General features: G+C 51.7%; 1 protein-coding gene across 1 annotated transcript in view; it reads right to left on the bottom strand.

Moving 5' to 3' along the window:
* Cacna1s (calcium voltage-gated channel subunit alpha1 S) overlaps positions 1-18672 on the bottom strand; it is a 66383-nt gene that overhangs the window by 28425 nt on the left and 19286 nt on the right. Inside the window, exons 6-16 of the mRNA XM_042701159.1 lie at positions 17047-17252; positions 15393-15496; positions 12865-13010; positions 12383-12464; positions 10826-10986; positions 7677-7902; positions 6152-6359; positions 5784-5904; positions 4527-4641; positions 2984-3077; positions 2255-2324 (exon numbers count right to left, since the gene is read on the bottom strand). Coding sequence (XP_042557093.1) covers positions 2255-2324; positions 2984-3077; positions 4527-4641; positions 5784-5904; positions 6152-6359; positions 7677-7902; positions 10826-10986; positions 12383-12464; positions 12865-13010; positions 15393-15496; positions 17047-17252 — 1533 coding nt within the window. The remainder of the gene's footprint in view (positions 1-2254; positions 2325-2983; positions 3078-4526; positions 4642-5783; positions 5905-6151; positions 6360-7676; positions 7903-10825; positions 10987-12382; positions 12465-12864; positions 13011-15392; positions 15497-17046; positions 17253-18672) is intronic.

The following is an 18672-nucleotide window of genomic DNA, read 5'->3' as shown; positions in this document are numbered from 1 at the left end:
GTGTGAGGAGGATCACTGGCTAAGGCCCGGTGTGAGGAGGATCACAGTCTAAGGCCCGGTGTGAGGAGGATCACTGGCTAAGGCCCGGTGTGAGGAGGATCACTGTCTAAGGCCCCGTGTGAGGAGGATCACTGGCTAAGGCCCGGTGTGAGGAGGATCACTGGCTAAGGCCCGGTGTGAGGAGGATCACTGTCCAAGGCCCAGGTGTGAGGAGGATCACAGTCTAAGGCCCAGGTGTGAGGAGGATCACTGTCCAAGGCCTGGTGTGAGGAGGATCACTGGCTAAGGCCTGGTGTGAGGAGGATCACTGTCCAAGGCCCAGGTGTGAGGAGGATCACAGTCTAAGGCCCAGGTGTGAGGAGGATCACAGTCTAAGGCCCAGGTGTGAGGAGGATCACTGTCTAAGGCCCGGTGTGAGGAGGATCACTGTCTAAGGCCCGGTGTGAGGAGGATCACTGTCTAAGGCCCGGTGTGAGGAGGATCACTGTCCAAGGCCTGGTGTGAGGAGGATCACTGGCTAAGGCCTGGTGTGAGGAGGATCACTGTCCAAGGCCCAGGTGTGAGGAGGATCACAGTCTAAGGCCCAGGTGTGAGGAGGATCACAGTCTAAGGCCCAGGTGTGAGGAGGATCACTGGCTAAGGCCCGGTGTGAGGAGGATCACTGGCTAAGGCCCGGTGTGAGGAGGATCACTGGCTAAGTCCCGGTGTGAGGAGGATCACTGTCTAAGGCCCGGTGTGAGGAGGATCACTGGCTAAGGCCCGGTGTGAGGAGGATCACTGGCTAAGGCCCGGTGTGAGGAGGATCACTGTCTAAGGCCCGGTGTGAGGAGGATCACTGTCTAAGGCCCGGTGTGAGGAGGATCACTGGCTAAGGCCCGGTGTGAGGAGGATCACTGGCTAAGGCCCCGTGTGAGGAGGATCACTGTCCAAGGCCCGGTGTGAGGAGGATCACTGGCTAAGGCCTGGTGTGAGGAGGATCACTGGCTAAGGCCTGGTGTGAGGAGGATCACTGGCTAAGGCCCGGTGTGAGGAGGATCACTGGCTAAAGCCTGGTGTGAGCCCCTGCCTAAGAAATAACAGCAAAAAGGGCTCTAGCCATAGCTCAAGTGTAGCTGCTTGCCCAGGGAGCACAAAGCCCTAAGCCCCAACTCTAGCTCCACCACCAAAAAAAAAAGAAAAGAAAAGAGAAAGAAACAAACAGAAGCCGGATATAAACACATTCAATCCCTCCCCCCCCCCACACACACTTCTCTCCAACCCCTTCCTCAACATTCCTAGGCAGCCACCTTCCCACCTGCACACCAGCCACTCCTACCTACCTGATGGTGCTTGTGAGGTGATCACCCCCATTGAGTGATCCTCAGTATTCGTTTATGGGAGAAATTTGAAGAACTTCCCCCAGTCTTCTCTGTACCATCTCCATCCGACCACACTTCACTCGGCCAAATCCCGTGGTGTATATGTTCATTCTCTTTACTGAGTGCCTGCCCTGCGCCATTTTGTGTGCCATTTGGGGCACACAAAAAAGTCTCCCTGGAGCTCAGAGTCATTTTTGATAACTAGTTGAATACGCCAAAGACGTAAAATTGTTCCTCGGCTCAGTGCTCTGAAGGACTTGTGTGTGAGCTCAGAGAGAGCTTGAGAGCCCTTGGGTCCCAGCGCTCTCCTGGGTGGCCTCCGCTCTCTCCATGTGTCTTTCTTCTCTGTCTGGACGAGTAAGATTTCTGCAGCGGACATGGGCGATGTGTCTGTGTTGGGAGAGGTTTGCCTAGCTATGTCTTATTCATCCGTCCTCCCATGAGCCCGTCTCCCCCCCTTGTGGATTTTTGAACAGTGCCACTTATGGTTCCATCCCAGGCCCTGGATGATAAGCAACTGGCCCCATCCTTACATGGCTAGGAGCGGCCCCCTTCAGAATCCCTTCTGCATGGCTGGCAGGGGACTGTGTTCCCACCAGCTCTGCACTCCTGAAAATCAGATCCTCAGGCCTGCAGCACAGAGCTGGCCCTCAGGATACACTGGCTGAGGCGAATGAAAATTCTAGGTGTGGACTCTGCTCCTGTGTGCGTTGTGTGCTGGCAGGTGGCTTATTTGCAAGGCTGGGTGCAGAAGGGACATCCCCAGTGTCCTATACTCCATGGGGAGAGGCCTAGGCAGAGGACACACGGAGGCCGACCACGGAGAGAATTCAGCCTGCACACACTCCCCATAGACAATACCAGGCTCCTATCTACCTAGCTTCCAGGATCCTCACCTGGGAAGTCAGCCGAGGGGTAAGGGTCCTTGATCTCATTGACGTTAGATTCAAACTCATCGATTTTCAGCTGTAGGGAGGAACACAATGAAGATGGTGAGGAAGCCAGAGATGCCGTCGGCCCTGACTAAACATGGGCTGAAGAGCCGGCCTGGATTTCTGCTTGCTGGCTCTCCCCACGGCGTGAGGATCGGTGAGTGGGATCAACCGTGGCTTCCTCCTGGAAGCCAGGTCCAGGGAGGCAGGCAGGGGCAGAGCCGAGCTTGGTCTGTGTCCACGGTGCCTTTGGCTTGGTCTCCCTGGAGGGCTGATCCCCTTCGGTCAGGGTTCCTCACCCCTCTGGGGCCCAGCTTCCTGGCTCCTTGAACTCCATTTCCTTGGTCTCCAAGAATAATGAACAGAGCCAGGCTAGAGCAGGCAGAGCAGGGCTAGCACTGGTGAGAAGCCAGGCCGGGCTTCTCTGTAGAGCCTCTCATAGAGAGGCAGATTTCCTGCTTGCTCTAGGCAGGAAGCAGCGACAGGAATCCCTGGAGATGTATACACTGGGCCCCAAGGGGATGCCTTCTCCAGACAGAGGACCACTGTCCTCTCTCCTTCTCTCCCTTCCTCCTTCCCTCTCTCCCTGCCTCTCACCCACCCACTACTTTGGCTTCACTGAGGCACAGGGCAAGGGGGGGGTGCCTTCAGACCCTCTCCATCCATCCTGTGAAAGATCACCCGAAGTCTCACCTTGGCGGTGGTTGGGATTCCTTCCCCCTTGGGCTTCTGCTCCAGCTTCTTGGCTGTCGAGGCCTTCTCCTCTTCTGTCTTGTCTGGGAGACCCCTGAGTTGGAAAACCAAGGAAATGGTAGCGAGTGGATAGACAGAGGCTCTGCACCTGGTTCAGTCAGCATTCACAGGGTGGACGCATGGTTTAGCCAGGGTGCTCTCAACTCTTTGGAGAGGTCTGGACTCCTTCGCTGGTCTCTCTCTCTCTCCTCTGCTCTTCCCATAGTGCCTCTCCAGGAATGGGAGTCCCATTCTTGCAGGTTCAGGCAATGGGAGAAGCAGGCTGCTCTCTAGAACCCAGTTCCATACTCATGTGTGTGGGCCTCCGGTGACCTGCAGACTCGCTACCACTTGGGAGCTTGCTAGAAACGCAGAACCTCGGCTACCCAACCTGGTGCAGCCCAGATGAATCAGAATCTGCATCGTTAACAACATCCCCAGCCCGTTAATTTTTTTTTTCTGTCAACACAGTGATTTATCATTAGAACAATGTGCTGTTGATTACACAGAATTAAGAAAGGTCATTAGCCACATGACAAAAACGTGATGCAGTGGTGATAAATGCAGATTTAGGGGTGTGGAAAATAGCATTTGTACTTTAGTCCCCTCTTCAACTCAAACAAGGAAGAAGAAGATGGAGAGGGACCTATGTTGACCCCAAACATTTTTCTCTCGGGACGTGGGGGGGTGGGTGGGGGAAGGGCAGTCATGGGGCTTGAACTCAGGGCCTGGGCACTGTCCCTGAGCTCTTTTGCTCAAGGCTAGCATTCTACCACCTGAGCCACAACGCCACTTCCAGTTTTGTGGTGATTAATTAGAGATAAGAGTTTCTTGGCCTTTCCTGCCCAGGATGGCTTTAACCTGTGATCCTCGGATATCAGCCTCCTGATCATCTAGGATTACAGGTGTGAGCTACCAGCATCCAGACCTATCAAACTTCTTAAAGGACTTTTCTATTTTCACCTTGAGGTAGGTCAATACCACTCTCCCCAATTTCCCGTGGGGAAACTGACAAAAGACAGCAAGAGCATTGCCTAAAGCCATCTCATGGCACAAGGCCAGCCCGTTAATTTTAAGAGACAATGTTTAGCTCGGTCCTGCTTCTACTCCTAGAAGAAGATCAGGCTACAGAGAGACAAGCCACTTTACAGGTGGGGAGATCTGTGAAGAACTAAACTCCAGCCCTGTTTCCCAGAGGGAGGAGGCCTAGCATCCAGGAAGATTGGCCCTTGAAGACTGGACTCTCAGCAGGGCTGAGAGGAGAAATCCCAGAATCCATTGCCTAGACATGACCAGCCTGCCCCTAAATCCTGCCCCAAATCCACCTCCTCGGACTTCAGCAGCCTTGGATGTCCTTGTTGCAGGAGCCTGTCCCCTGGAGCAGGTGCCCTGAGACCCCTGACCAACTGGCTCCAGGGAGAAGCCTCCTCCCCCACCCCAAAGCTGGGCGATGTCAGCCATGGCTAGGGGTCAGCTCCCCCACTGTGGAGGACACAGCACTCACTTGGACATCTTCCTGCGTTTCCTCTCCTCAGCCTTGGCCTTCTGGGCAGAAGTTAGGCTCTCCGCCTCTGCCAGGTTGTCCACAGCAATGGCCAGGAAGACGTTGAGCAGGATATCTGAGGGAGTCCAGCTAAGGAGCCTTGGGTTGAGTCCCACTCTGCCCGAGTGTCCCCAGGCCCGCTCCCTGACTGGCTGACCGGGAGTGCGTGAAGCAAAGCAAGTAGGATCAGCCAGCTCCCTGTTGTCTCCCGTAGGAAGGTGTCAGATGCCACAGCGCAGGCTGGAGGACCCTGGGATATTTCTCTGCTCTGCTCACCCCTCCCCTCATCACCGGACCTCAGCCTCCCACTGTCCTAGCCCAGTCCTGTTGGCCTCCGCGCTTAGACTGAACCGTTCTGGCCATACTCACAGTTCCTCTCTGCCTGCCTCTGAATCTAAGTTAGGACCAGGCTGCCCGCGGGTCCATAGCTGAGCCCTGGGCTTCTGCCTTCCTGGCCCAGGGCCTGCAAGCCACCTCCTGGAACCAATCACTCCATCGTTCTCAAGCCTTGCTGATGGAAGGACATGTTCTATAGTTCCACCTGCCTTTGCTGTGTCCTATTGCCCACCCCAGGAGCCTAGGAGCTCCCCTGGAGCCAGAAGGCTCTGCTACCTGGCAAGTGGGCACCTTTAAGCCCTCTTTTCCTTTTCTTTCTTCTTTTGTTTTTGTGCTAGTGCTTAAACTTAGGGCTTTGTGCTCTTGATCAGCTTTTATTTTTGCTCAAGGCTGGTGCTCTACCACTTGAGCCACACCTCCATTTCTGACTTTTGCTGTTTTCATTAGAGATGAAAAGTCTCACAGACATTTCTGCCCAGGCTGGCTTTGAACTGTGATGCTTAGATCTCAACCTCCTGAATGGTTAGGATTACAGACATGAGCCAAGTGTCCAGCAACCCCTTCTTTTTCTTTTCTTTTCTATCGGTCGTGGGGCTTGAACTCTAGGCTTGGGCGCTGTCTCTCAGCTTTTCGGCTCAAGGCAAGCACTCTACTGTTTGGGGCACAGTGCCACTTCTGGTCTTCTGGCGGTTAATTGGAGATAAGTCTCATGGACTTGTCTGCCCAGGCTGGCTTTGAACTGCGATCCTCAGATCTCAGTTCTTGAGTAGCTAGGAATACAGGCATGAGCCACTGGTGCCCGGCCAACCCGTTCTTTTGAAGAACCTTCTCCCTCCTTCCCTCTGCCCCGTTCTTCTCTGTACCCTGCTCCCAGGGGGATACAGTTGCCACAGACGAAAAGAATGATGAAGTAAATGCACACCAGCATGCCAGGATAGGACGGCCCTCCATAGGCCATGATACCGTTGTACATCACAGAGGCCCAGCCTTCCCCAGTCAGGACCTGGGGGAGAGGAGGAAGGAGAAAATGAGAGGGGGACACGGAGAGACCCAAGGGGCTTCCATCTACGTGTGGTGTCCAAAAGGCCTCTTTCTGTCCATTGTCCCACGCCTGCACAGCTGGTGGCTCCCGCTCTCCCCAGTGCCCCCGCTATGATCTAAAAAGCATATCAAGGCCCTTCAGGGACAAGAAGCTTGATGATGGGCCTCTCCCCAGCTGAGTTCCTCGCTGGCGCCACGGGACGTCTCACCTGGAAGACACTGATGAGGGCCTGGGGGAAGTTGTCGAAGTTGCTGCGTCGCACCTGCATGTCCTCGAAGTCGTACCTGCCCCCAAACAGGTGCATGCCCAGCAGGGCAAAGATGATGATGAAGAGGAAGAGCAGCAACAGCAGAGAGGCGATGGAGCGGATGGAGTTGAGCAGGGATGCCACCAGGTTGCTCAGCGACGTCCAGTACCTGCGCGAAGGCAGCAGCAAGGGGAGGAGGTATGAGGGGGCTTCTGGATGGGAAATGCCCAGGAGAAGGGCTGCCTGGGGGCTGGAAGCCAGTGGGCTCACTGCACAGAGGCACTCTCTCCCTGTAGAGCCCTTGTCTTAGTTTGTGTCTCATGGTCCTCCATAGGGATGTGGAGGAGCTTCAGTAGAAACCCCATGAGAGTGAGGACTGCTCTTTACGCTTTTGTGCACCACTAGCTTCGGCTAGGAAATGCTTGTGAGCATTGTGGTCACTCCTAACTGTGGCTTCTGTTCTCTATGGCCAATGATGTATGCTACTCAACCCCATAACAGCATGAGATATGAGAAAGGGAGGATTGTACTACAGTGGTATTACAACTGTAATATTTGTTGTTAACCTCTCTTTTTTGGGAGTGGCGGTGGTTTCAACTCAGGTGGCTTGCTCATAGCTAGCACTTTACCATTTCAGACACACCTCCAGCCCTACTTTTTGCTGGTCATTTTGGAAACAAAGTCTTTTGGCCCTTGCTGTACAGACTGACTTCAAACTGTGATCCTCTGATCTCAGCCTCCTGAGTAGATTACAGGCGTGAGCCACCATTGCCTGGCTTGTTCATCTTTTATGGTGCCTAATCTATCATAGATATGTGTGTATAAAAATGGTACATTTAGGGTGGGCAATGGTGGCTCCTGCCTGTAATCCTAGCTATGCAGGAGGCTGAGATCTGAGGATCACAGTTCAAAGCCAGCCCAGGCAGGAAAGTCCATGAAATTCATCTCCAACTAACCACCAGAAAACCAGAAATGGCGCTGTGGCTCAAGTGGTAGAGTGCTTTCCTTGAGCTGAAGAGCTGAGAGACAGCGCCCAGGCCCAGAGTTCAAGCCCCACAACCGACAAAAAAAAAAAAAAAGTCTATTTGCATCCACTGGGAGCCTGGGTACAGATTAGCGGAAGATACGGGGAGCTACGGTGTATGAACACATGGATTCTCTGCCTTCTCATCCCTCCTTGTCTTCTCTGCTTCCTTCCTAGGTTCTTGTTTCCATACTATCTCCTTCCTTCTCTTCCTTCTCCCTCACATTGTCCACTCCTTCTCTCCGTCAGTGTTTCCTTCTCTATTTCCTTTCTCTTTTCCCTTCTTTCACCGAGCCATAAATAATGGCAAGAAAAAGGAAAGTACGAGGTGTTTCTCTTTCCCGGGGGGAGGTTGTTCAAGGATGGAGAGGAGTCCTGAGCCAGGGCTACCCGTGAGCTCGCCAGGCCCCGGAGCATTGGAAATGAATGAGATGGGTCGGAGAGCCCCGCCGCTGGGCTCACTTGGTGATCTTGAAGATCCTGAGGAGGCGGATGCAGCGGAGCACGGAGATGCCCAGGGGTGTCATGGCACCGGACTCCACCAGCAGGATCTCCAGGATGCCACTGCAAACCACAAAGCAGTCGAAGCGGTTGAAGATGGACATGAAGTACTGGCGCAGGCCCAGCCCGTACATCTTCAGCAGCATCTCGATGGTGAACAAGGCCAGCAGCACGCGGTTGGCAACATCTGCAGGTGGGAAGGACAATCTGAGCGCCGCTCTCCAGTTACCTCCTGCCTGGGAGCCTCAGCACCCAGCACCCAGCATACCCGCACTGGATTTCCAAAGCACCAGCCTTAAAAAAAGTCTTCAAGCCCAGTAAAATCTAGTGACTGTGGCCCACTGAGGAAGTCCCGATCTAGATTTCTAACAAGCTCTCCCGTGTTTAATAGAACCTGCATTGTAGTCCTTCTAATTTCACTTAAGTGTACTAAATGCCATCACTCCCTCCTTTCTCTTGATAGGAGAGGGCCGTCCACTGCTGAAGCCCACATGTCCCCCTGCGCCCTGCGCTTGCCCGCCCCTCTGGGAAGCCCCCCATCAGTGGTCCTTTGTCCTAGAGGATGGACTTGCCAGGGTCATTTATATGGCTCTCTCCGGGGTCACCTATTGCCCCGTGTTGTCAAATCCAGCGGATGTTTAACCCTTCCTTCTCTGTTCTACTAGCAGCACCAGGCTCTGCTGAAATTCCCCTTCTATTTTCAAACATTTGTCTCACCTTGCCCTCACTTCTGTGGCACCAAATCTTCCTGAACTTTCTCTATACCTCTAGCTTCTGAGCTTTCTCTGAAGATACAATTTTCTCTTTTTCCTTTTTCCCTTTTTCCCTTTTATCCCTCCCTCCCTCCCTCTCTCTCTCCCTCCCTCTCTCTCCCCCTTCCTCCCTCCCTCCCTCCCTCCCTGCCTTCCTTCCTTCCTTCCTCCCTTCTCCCCCTCTCTCTCTCGTATTTCTCTCATCTTTTCTTTCTTGTGTGTGTTCCGGTACTGGGGATTGAACTCAGGGCCTGGAGCTGCCCATTAGCTTTTTTGCTTAAGGCTAGCACCCTATCACTGGGGCCACAGCTCTACATTTAGATTTTTCTGGTTAACTGGAGATAAGTCTCACGGGAACTGGCAAGTTGCTTTCAAACCCCAACCCTCAGATTTCAGCCTCCTGAGTAGTTAGAATTACAAGTGTGAAACACCAGTCCTGGGCTCAGATGCATTCTTTATTGAACACTGGCCTTGGGCCATGTGTTTGAGTGTGCGCTAGCCCCTGGTGATCTGGTGGTATTTATAAGATGCTTGTTCAATGTCATTGCTGTCAATGACTTCCCAGATTTCATTCTTCAGAAATTTAGACGTGCATACTAAAATCCACACCAACATTTCCATCTGCCTCCTGGACATCTTCATTGGAATATACTGAACTCAGTGCACCCAAGATCAAACTGATGTCTATCCTCCTCCACCCACCAGAATGACCGGGTCCATTGAGCACCTTCTCCATCTCAGTAAGTAAAGCTACTACCTTTCATTTATCTGCATAGGCCAGGAACCTCGGATTCACCTCTGACTCCTCTGGGTGGGTGGGGTTTCCATCTTCCCAACCTTAGGGCACTGAGAGTGCATTACAGACCACAGCTTGTTCAAGGGCGGCTCCCAGGACTGAATGGACCTTGGATGCATGCATCCCTACCCACGGATGGCAGCTTTATTTCCTATTTTCCTTCCTAAGAAGACAACCTTCTATTCTTTAAAGTTCCATCTATTTCAGCACTTTAAACACAGTTCCTTTGGTACTGTTTGGTATTTCCTGTTCTTGGGCTCATCAGTTCCCATTGCCTGGACCCCACCACTCTTCTGGCTCTGGTTCTTATCTGATTTGTAATTTTTTCTTGCGAGCTCATCATTGGGAAATGTTTGTCTGCTCAGGGGTTCTGCTGCCTCAACTTGAGAAGCATCCTTAAAACATACTTGCATGCGCTTCTTTTGGAGCCCTGCAAATTTCACTTGTCTGTGACTCTTTTTTTCTTATGGTTCTATCTTAACTTCTGATCTTTGTGTCATGAAAGGCAGTGTCAATGAGTTCTCAAATCTGTACAGGGCAATCTGCACAGGGAAGATTGGAGTTTGGTTTTCTTCCTTGAGACATTTTTCCCTTCCTTCAAGACCTCTACCTGGGACACATTTTTAGGTTCCTCACCTGACCTGATAGACAATAAGATTTTGTCTCCCTCTATTCAAGGGGAGCTTTTCCAGGCTCTGACTGGACATGATTAGAGTCCCCACTCAGGCAAGCCCAGGGCTTGTCTGTGGTCTCTGAATAGACATTAGGAGCCCAGATGCCACCCCAAAGGGCTTAAGGCTAGATCTAAAATGCCCCCAGGAAGTCAGCTTAGGAGCCGACTGCTCTGTCTTTGAGTCACCTCCTTGTTTCTGCCACTCTGAGACTCCCTTCTCGGTCCCGACACATCATTATTATAACTTGTGCGGCATTAACTGCACACTTACAGCGGGGAGGGCTCCCAGTTTGTCGGCTATGTTGGGGGGAACTAACTGGGACTTTCTTTCGGTTACCCTACTCACTGCTAGAGACCACAGCTCTGCGCCCAGAGGGACGTCTACGGCATGGATAAAGCTGGGCTGTTTTATCTGCCACCAAAGCTGGTCATTCAAAGGCTCCAGTCTGATAGTGTTATATAATTCTTTCTCGTCACCTCGTTGGCGTCTCTTGGTGCCTGGGTTCATAGTGCTAACAACGTATGATGGTTTGTACGGTCCTGCCACGCAGCGCCTGCCTCTTCCTCACACTCCCAGTTTCTGTTGCTCTCCGAATTCTCCAGATGTTCACATCTTCACACCTTTGAATGCACTGTTCCTCCTGCAGGAATCCTCACTAACCTTTGACCTCTGGGCCTTGTCTACTTCTTCTTTAAGATCTGCAGAGCTCAAGTATCTCCTGGTCTGTGACTGTCCCCTCCCCCTTGATACCTTACATCAGTTGATTGAATACCAGTGTCTGTCATTGTCAAGGTTAAGTTGAGCTCTGCTGCAAATCTCGTGGTGCCCCGGCAGGTCTGAGCATCAGGCCTCATGGACTCACCTTCCGCTTCCTTCCCGCACACTCACCTTGCAAGTGAGTCAGCCAGAGCGGCTGGTTGTGGTGCTCCGAGGCAATTGACAAGGTGTTGAGGGCAACCACTAGGATGACTAGCCAGTAGAAGACCTTGGATTTCACCAGGTCGTGGCACTTCCAGCGGAAGACGCGGTTCCACTGCCTCCAGTGCCGGCTGCGGGAGGAGACAGAAGAGGATGGAGACCAAGAGCTGCTCAGCTCGGAGCTCTACCTTTCTACCGTTCCTCCCAGCCCAGTTCCAGCCAACTCTCTCCTGCAGCCATCCAACAGAAGCTAAGGGCAGGAGATGTAGAGCTTGGCTAATTGGACACTTGGCCTTTTACTAGCAAACATCTTCATCTTTTAAACAAGAATCACGATGAGGAGGGCTCCTGAGATAGCTGAATAATTCAATGAGATAATGCAAGCAAAATGTGCAGCCTGGTAACTGATGTAGAACAGAAGCCCCACATATTCTACTTTCAATGAAAGCAACACTGAGATGTCATATTTTGCTCATCCCATAGGAAGTCTTTCAGTAAATTAACCATGTCTGGAGGAGGTGGGTGAGGGAAGCCTTTCCTTATTACAGCCTTATTTTTAGTGAGCAATTTAGCAACATTTACCAAAGTTAAAAAAACACTCCCTTTGACCTAGAAATCCCAATTTTAGTATTCTGCCCCGCTGAAATGCTCATATGTTTACACAATTATTCCCTGTGGCACTGCTAAAACCAGGAAAGATTAAATACATTATGGTATGTTGGTGCATCTGTACTGTGGAATACTTTATATTGAATGATATACTCTCCAAAAGTATGTGTATACATATGAAAACTATCCTCAGTAGATAATCTGAAATCAAAGTCATAAGTACATATACATATTCATCTATTCAACCAATTCATGTTACGACTTGACACATGCTAGGCATTGTTCTAGTGTCTTTAGTGACAGTAGTTGTTATAATAAAATTCCATTATGTGAAATGTGTGTGCACACACACATGTGCATGTGCGTGTAAGAGATGATAGCACAAGGTAGAAGGGAGAGACTGTTACCACGGTTACCTCTTTGAAGGGCAAAGCAGGGGCCTTCATCATTTCTTTGATGTATTTCTTTACTGTTTGATCTTTTCAAAAGTCATAATCAGATACGAATTTGTAAAATGACACAGCCTAGCAACCGAACAATGACGGGAGAGAGCTTGGAGTCACCCCTTCTGGGCTGCCTCCTTCCTGCAAAACTCTCAGTATTGTACAGCCCATCCTCCACCCCTGCCTTCTGTTTGCTCACCCCGAGTTGCCCAGCAGTGGCCCCTCCCCCAGGGCAGCTGTCCACTGTGTGCATGCTTCCCGAGGGCTCCGTGTCCTTCCTACATGCTGCGTACGTACATCAGCCTCCTGCACAGGCTCCGCTCTGATTTGCATATTCCTCAGGCATCTGGCCACAAAGCCCTCAGAGCAAGAGCATGCCCTATTTTCTCAGAAAGGCTGTCTTTCCAAAGCCTCCCAAAAGAGCCTCAAAGGGAGGGAGCTGGATCGCGTCCCACTGAGATGCTGACATACTCACATGAACTGGATGATTTTGTTCAAGCCCTCGATTTCGTACAGGCTCTCTGTGTCAGAGCCACCTTCATCCAAAGGCAGCTTTCCTGGAAACAGAGTGGATCTAGCTGTAGCCAGCCAGCCTTCTGGGTCCCTCTGGGCTAGACAAGGCGCAGGTAAGGTACCCTGGACAGGATGCCCGCAGCAGTGGGGCCTGGCCCTTCTGTGCCCTCCTGAGACCAAGACTTCCACCAGAGTCTGGAGAGTCTCCACCTGCAGGGGACACGGCTAGGATGGCAGACCTCACTCTGTTTTGGGGAGAGGCCAGAGCGCAACTGTAATTCTACCATCTTGAGGTGCAAGGGTTTAGACTCATTGTTGACCTCTGAGGGAAACGTGTTCTCCCCTCTCAGCAGGCTAGCAGGAGGGTGAAATGGGGTCAGTGTCCTCCAGGGGAGGGCGCAGTTGTGGGTAGGGGGGTTGCTCTCCATGGAGTCCGGTCCAAACCTTCTCTCAAGTCCTCCACATCCATGACCTCGCCCTGGGTGATCCAGCTCATGTAGCCCCGGAGGTCCTCCTCCAGCTGCTGCTTCTCCCGGAGCTTCTGGAAGGTGCCCCTGGACTTGGCCTTCTCCCGCTCTTTGGTGAATTCCCTGAAGGGACGGGAGTGGAGAGGGGACGAGGGGGCCAAGGGGAAAGAGCAGACTTAGCTGCTATAGAACAGATGTGCGGTGCGCTGGCCCGGAGCCCGGTCGGAGGGACGACCGCTTTTCCTCCGCTTCTCATACCCTCCGGGCACCCGTGGGGTCTACATTGGCTTCTGAACTCAACCTGCGTGACTTGCTCCTGGTCACCCTTGGAAGTGAGGGGTTCATGACAGGACAATCCACCACCCTTATGGAATCAGGCTTGGGGCCCCAAATCTGTGGTATTTCCTGACCTTTAAGCTGCCTCGGAAATGGCTTCTGCTTATAGACCTAAGGCCTGAGAAAAATTCCCTGGGCCTCAAAGCAGCCCCGCCATAGAGCCCCAAAGGGACTGAAGGATGCAAGGGATCTTCAGACCAGCAGGGGGCAGCCCTGTGTCTCCAGGGGGAGAGAACAGCAAAGTCCTGGGCTCCGAGATGTACCCAGCATCAGGTGGGGGACAGCCGCTCTCTCTGGAAGGACAATGTCCAGGTAGGGGCTTGGGAATATTTTGAGCCACAGACCCCTCCTCAGAATAATGTTGCATGATGCCCAAAATAGAATCATTGCCTTTACAAAGCAACCTAGTCTATGAATATACAGTAGTTGAACCATTGCACATTCATATAGAGGAGTACGTGTGCTTCTTCATGAACTCATCAACTAGCCAGCTCTACTTGCGGGTCTAGTGTGTCATGATTTTCATGTAGGAACAAGTGAAAACAGATTAGCAAAGATTGTCATGTGACCCAATTTCTGTTAGCACAACTTGTAGACACTAATATCACTGTGGTGTGTTGCCTATGTTCATGGTTAAAAGAAATAGAAAAGTTCAATAACTAGAATAAAAAATGAACAAAAATTTTCTCCTAGTTAACTTTACAGACCCCTTGAATTCTATGTACAGGCTGTCCAGGGTGAGGGAAGTTAATAGGGAAGGAAGCTGATGGCCACTGATGGCCCTTTCGCTGTGGAAGGACCAAAGCAGGGTTGCTCCACATTGACAGTGCTCAGTTATAATGACACAGACACCTGTAATCCCAGTGACTTGGAAGGGGGAGACTGGAAGATAGAGGTATGAGACCAACTTGGGGGAAAAAAAAGTCAAGCAGACCCTGTCTCAGAAACAAATGGATGTGATGACTCATGCCTATAATCCCCACTACTCTAGAGGTAGAGATAGTAAGATTGAAGTCTGAGGATAGCCAAGGCAAAAGCATGAGACCCTATCTGAAAACACACACACACACACACACACACACACACACACACACACACACACACTGAAAGCTATAAGGATTAAGGGTGTGGCTTAAGTGGTAGAGTGCTTGCCTAGAAAGGGTTAAGATCTGAATTCCAGCTTTAGCTTTGTAATAATAATAAATAATAATAACTACAATAATAGTACTTTTATATGTTTGCTGCTACTGTGGTGTGAACTCAGATTCTTGAACTCTCACCTGGCTCTTTCTGCTCAAGGCTGGCACTCTATCACTTAAGCCGCACCTCTACTTCCAGCTCTTTTGCTGGTTAACTGGAGATAAGAATCTCATGGAGGGGCTGGGAAGGTGGCTCAGTGGTAAAGCGCTTGCCTTGCATGCATGAGGCCCTGGGTTCGATTCCTCAGCACCACATAAGCAAAAAGAAAGAAGATGGAAGTGGTGCTGTGGCTCAAGTGGTAGAGCGCTAGCCTTGAGCTGAAGAGCTGAGGGACAGCACCCAGGCCCAGAGTTCAGGCCCCACAACCAGGCCCCCCCAAAAAAAAACAATCTCATGGACTTTTCTACCCAAGCTGGCTTAGAACCATGATCCTCAGATTTCAGCCTCCTGAGTAGGATTACAGGTAAGAGCTACCAGTGCCCAGTAGACTTAGTGCTTTTTATGTGATGGACCCTGTTCTAAGCACTCTATGCATATTAGCTTATTTAACCCTCATAATAACCCATAATATTGGTACCATTTGACAGATATGGAAACTGAGGCATGAGAGGTGAGGTGATTAGGCAAAGGTCGCACAACTTCAAAGCATTAGTGAAGGAAGATATTGAATGGGCGGGCTACTTCCAGAGTTTGAATGTTTCAGTGGAAGGCCGTGCGGTCTCCCGGTGCTGAACAGGAACTGAGACGCACCCAGGGCAGGAGGCTAGGGGCTCAGGAGTGTCAGGCAGGCGTGAAAATGCAGAAGCAAGAATGGAGGAGCAAAATGAAGACTTGTTTGCATCTTCTACCTCTTCCATTTGTCTCAGTGGGGCTAAAGGGTAGCTACGGATGGGCTGGGGTCTTGAACCACACCTCCCAGCCCCATTGCGCTCCTTCCTCCTGCCGCCCCAGCTGCCGTGGGATTCTTACCCACTCAGAACGCCCAGCACCAGGTTGAGGATGAAGAAGGATCCCAGCAGAATGAGGGTGACAAAGTAGAGCCAGGGCCACTCGTTCCCAATGGCATCGTTGACCTGGTGCAGACAAAGGTGTGAGTCCTTTCCTCTGACTCAGTTCCTGTCCCCAGCTCTGTCCTTTCAGACTCTACCCACTCCGGGGATAAGAAGAAAAGCCATTGGGGCCCAGCAAGGAAGCCTTTTCTGGCCTGAGCACTAGGATCTGAGCTGGGAGGATGTCAGGGGGATGGGCAGACACTCATCGACTGTCCACCGCACGCACTGTCCACCCAACCAAGGGGTTTCCCATCTCTCTCTAGACTCAACTGCTTGGATGTTAACTAGCTGACTGCTGCTTCTTTCTCCCTTGCTTCCCTTCACCCCTCCCCCTTCTCTCCCTCTCTCCCTCCCCCCCCCCTCTCTCTCATGCTACTATTTGGGGCTTGAACTTAAGCTCTTGCCTTTTTGATTAGCTTTTTTGCTCATTGATGGCACTCTACCACTTGAGCCACAGTTCCCCTCTGGCTTTTTACTGGTTAATTGGAGATAAGAGTCTTAGGGATTATTTTTCTGCCTGGCTGAACTGTGGTCTTTGAACTGTGGTCTTCAGATCTCAGCCCCTTGAGTAGTTAGAATTACAGGCGTGGGCCACCAGTGCCCCGCATTCAGCTGGTTTCTTTGTGGCCAAAGTTTTCCAAACAAACAATCTCTGTGGCTCTCTGTGACAAGTCCCCTAACATCTCTGCCTAGTGAGGATAATGACACAGGTTGTCTCCTCCCAGGCTTGTAGCGGCGGTGAAGTAACACATGCCACATTCCCATGACATGCTTAAAAATTTGCATCTCTAAAATGAGCTCATAAGAAATATTCACCCTAATCCTTTGTATTTGTGCAGTGTTTGACAGTGTTACAATTTCTCCCTCAAAGGAGTGCCAGGCTGTGATTAGGAGCTCTGGGTGGTAGCCGGATGGATTAGAGCTCCGTTCTTGGCTCTGCTGCTCATTAGGTTCCTATTTAGGTTCCCAGTCACTTCACCTCTCTGAGCTTCTATCTCCTTATCTATAAAATGGGGCTCTCATCTCCAATCCTAGCTACTCAGGAGGCTGAGATCTGAGGGTCATGGTTTGAAGCCAGTCTGGGCAGGAAAGTCTATAAGACTCATATCTCTAAGGAACCAGCAAAAAGCCAGAAGTAGAGCTGTGGCTCAAGTGGTAGAGCACTAGCCTTGAGCAATAAGAGCTTAGAGATAGTGCCTGGGCCCTGAGTTCAAGTCCCAGGATTAGCACAAAAACAAAACAAAAAATAGGCCTGCAATTAAGTGGGTAGCTAACACCAAGATAAAAACCCAAAGGGTGGTTCGTTCTTGAGATGCCTAAGCTTGCCGGCTACCAGGACAGAGTCACAGACAGCCAGGCTTAGGGAGACATTAGGGACAGAGACAAGATCTGTGGGGCTCCTCACTTCACCTACCCTCTTGGGACTGCCCCAGAGAATGCTGGGATACCACCTTGAGAGGAGGAGGAGGCCATGTCCCTGCAGGAGTACCTAGGGGGGTAGACAAGGTACTGCATCCCCCTCATTTGCTCCCCCTAGGGAGATGATTGCAGAGACCCAGGCCCAGACCTACCCAGTAGAGGACATCGGTCCACCCTTCCATGGTGATGCACTGGTACACGGTGAGCATGGAGAAGCCGAAGTTGTCAAAGTGGGTGATGCCGTGGTTGGGTCCTGGCCAGCCACCCCGGCACTCGCTGCCGTTGATGGTACAGGGCCGCCCCGAGCCTGTCCGGGCACAGGGGGATGGCTTCTCATTCTCCACGGTGGCCACGATGTCTGGAGGGAGAAGGTGAACAATAGCAGGAGAAGACGTGGTGGGCAGCAGTCTTAAGAAGCCGCAGGCACAAGGACACGGGCAGGGGAGCAACGCGCTGCTTCTTGCAGGGGAGCAGCAGGTGGAGATCGGGAGGAAGGCCGGGCATGGAGGACTCGCAGTGAGTCATCGTGTCTTAGGTCCCAAGGCCTCTGTGGCGATCTGCTTCTCTGTTAAATTGTCCTAGGCAGCACAATCTATAGCAGCTCATCAAGCTATAAAGATGGGGAGGGGGCTTCTGCCTGACTGGAGTCGGGGTGGGACTCCCCATCTGTGGGTTCAGTGTGGAGTGACAAAATGGAGCTAATGCAGACAGGCTGGGCTGGCCGCAGGCCCACGGCTCACAGCTGGGGTCTGTCCTCGGGCCAGGCAGCCACCAGGCCTTGGCTGGTGCATTCCCTTGGGCTCCCAGGGAGCCCTCAATGCCTACAATTCTGAAAATGTCCCGGGTTCCCTTTTATATTAGCACGTTGTACAGCTTGCCTCTGTGTTTAGAGACTAGCTCAGATCAGCAGAACTGAATACTCAGCTTGCCCACAACGACAGCAAGATGGGGCAGGGAGGGCATCGAGGGGCATTAATGGGCATCAATGACCCCTGCACTCGGTAGTCTTAATCTTTGAGGGGCTATTAATCACTGTTGTTCAGCTGTGCTTAGAAGATTTCATGGGTAGGCTGGCATCGATTAAGATGCCTTGTCCTCATAACCTGACATATGGAACTGTAACCCCAGTAAAACTACTTCTTTTTTTTTTAGTACAAAAAAAGACCACATAGCGGGATCTGCAAATTTGGACTGAAGGTTGGGATTGCCAGTCCCTTCCTGCTTGCCTGATGATCTACGCTAGGGTGCCGACGGCTCTGGCCATGGAAACCATACTGGGCTAGACAGGGAGTTAGGAAACCAGGGGTGGAAAAGAGGACTTGGGTGTTGGTATGGAGAGCTGATGTCTACAGAACGGCTCGCGACACACAGTGGCACTGGCCGACCCGCAGCCCTGGCAGCTCACAAACCTCCCGGCCCTCGTCTGAGCATCTAGGCTCACAGCTCCCCACCCGACACGTGGGAGGGAGGGATGACACGTAGTTCAGTCCCTAGAAGTGAGTGACACAGCACTGGCCACTGTGGAGGGAGTACTGTGGAAGGGACAGAACACACAGAAACGCCAAGAGCCAAGGAAGTGTGGAGATGAGCCATGCCCATGAAATGGGCCCAAAGGAATGCAGAGATGAGTCAGGCTGGCAAAATGGGCCTGATGGAATGTAGATCTAAAAACAGAGCTCTCGACCAGGTGTTAGTGCCCTAGGCCTGCAATCCTAGCTACTTGAGAGACTGAGATTGGGGGTTAGGGGTTGTCTTCAAGGCCAGCCTGGGCAGTAAAA

This window comes from Dipodomys spectabilis, unplaced genomic scaffold, assembly GCF_019054845.1.
Source record: "Dipodomys spectabilis isolate Male_0828 unplaced genomic scaffold, ASM1905484v1 ptg000288l, whole genome shotgun sequence".
NCBI lineage: Eukaryota > Metazoa > Chordata > Mammalia > Rodentia > Heteromyidae > Dipodomys > Dipodomys spectabilis.
Note: the sequence above shows the minus strand (reverse complement) of the source record. Positions and strands in the feature narration are given on the sequence as shown.